Below are 1,279 nucleotides of genomic sequence, written 5' to 3'. Positions count from 1 at the left end.
CCGACGAGTGGGAGGAGTCGCACAACGCTTGTCGGGAGCGACGTTTGTTGATGCCAGGTGCAACACACCATCAAGGCAGTCGCAGCCTCAGCGGATACGCAGAAGCATGGGTACGCAAATGAATTTATTTAATGTAACACTCAATTATGCATGATTTTTAATCGTCTTGCTTGTTTTCTTGCAATCGTCGTCACATGGTGGCCAGCCTTGCGGCCTCTTGAAGGCATATGCTATGTCCCATAAGGGCAAGGCGACGTCTGACGTCAACTACGATACGGAGGACGGCCCGAGGCATACAGCAACCCCATGGTCCATGCCCACCTCAATGCGTACACAACGATGGCAAGGGAGGTCCATGGTCCAGAGTTTGATCCGGCCACCGAGGACCTTGACGGAGAAGTCGTCATGAGGGTTGGAGGAGGTAAGAATCATGGGCGGTATTGGATTGCCGACAGCGCAATCGACTCGTCCTCTACTCCTACTCTATCTCAGATTAGAGCAAGGAGCACGAGTGCGAGCCCAGGCATACGACCTCGGCAAGACACTTCACAGTACCGGATACAGGCACTCCAGGTCATTTCTTATTCGTCGTTCATTGATTATTGTATACCATTTCTTTGTATTATCATAACATTGGAGTGAAAATTTTGTAGGCCGAATTAGAAGAAGAGAGAAGGCTACGTCTGGAGAACGAGCATAGGATGAGGGATATGTTTGCCTACATGCAGACTCTTGGTGCCGCAACGGGTGTAGCTCCACCACCTTCATTGTTCGCTTCACCTCGACCTCCTGCGGAGTTTTCTACTCCTGTGAGTATGGATAAGTTTTAGCCATGTCTGACCTTTACTTATCTTGTCTCACACATGGGATCGCTTCTCCTCTTTGCAGAATCAATCGGCGGCCTCAAATGACCCTCATGTTTCTCCAACTACGCCGGTATGGAGGTCGCCGGGTTGGAGGTCTTGATCATGATTCTTACCACCTGTTTCTATAGACTTCTCATGTTTTTGGATATCTATGGACTATATTGTGAGACATGCATATTTATGATCTGTAATAATAGTACGTGTGTGAACCGATTTGGGATATGTATGTGAATCAATTGTGTTTGTAGTATAGATGTGATGTTTGTGATATAGATGTGATATTGGTGATCTTTGTGATGATATAATATTTTCTGATATATATGTATATGTGTGGATGAAATCGAAAAAACAGATTAAAATGGGAAATCTGAAGAATCTTTGCCGAGTGTAACACTCGGCAAAGAGTGAAGAAT

At 45.9% G+C, this 1,279-nt stretch overlaps 1 protein-coding gene across 1 annotated transcript; it reads left to right on the top strand.

The window, feature by feature from the left end:
* The first annotated feature begins 364 nt into the window (after positions 1–364).
* On the top strand, positions 365–1,027 carry LOC112901895. Its single transcript, XM_025970759.1, has 3 exons — positions 365–573; positions 654–809; positions 889–1,027. The coding sequence occupies exons 1-3, from the start codon at positions 406–408 to the stop codon at positions 964–966; spliced, it is 402 nt and encodes a 133-aa protein (XP_025826544.1). The 5' UTR covers positions 365–405; the 3' UTR covers positions 967–1,027.
* The last annotated feature ends 252 nt before the right edge of the window (positions 1,028–1,279 follow it).

Source organism: Panicum hallii, chromosome 8 (genome assembly GCF_002211085.1).
Source record: "Panicum hallii strain FIL2 chromosome 8, PHallii_v3.1, whole genome shotgun sequence".
NCBI lineage: Eukaryota > Viridiplantae > Streptophyta > Magnoliopsida > Poales > Poaceae > Panicum > Panicum hallii.
The sequence above is the reverse complement of the archived record's forward strand: the minus strand, read 5'-3'. Positions and strand labels throughout refer to the sequence as shown.

Excerpts from the sequence above, each read along its gene's own strand:
- LOC112901895 (XM_025970759.1), top strand. The coding sequence starts at position 406 with ATGAGGGTTGGAGGAGGTAAGAATCATGGGCGGTATTGGATTGCCGAC. Across the intron at positions 574-653 it reads ACCGGATACAGGCACTCCAG|GCCGAATTAGAAGAAGAGAG; the intron begins GTCATTTCTTAT and ends AAAATTTTGTAG. Across the intron at positions 810-888 it reads CTGCGGAGTTTTCTACTCCT|AATCAATCGGCGGCCTCAAA; the intron begins GTGAGTATGGAT and ends TCCTCTTTGCAG.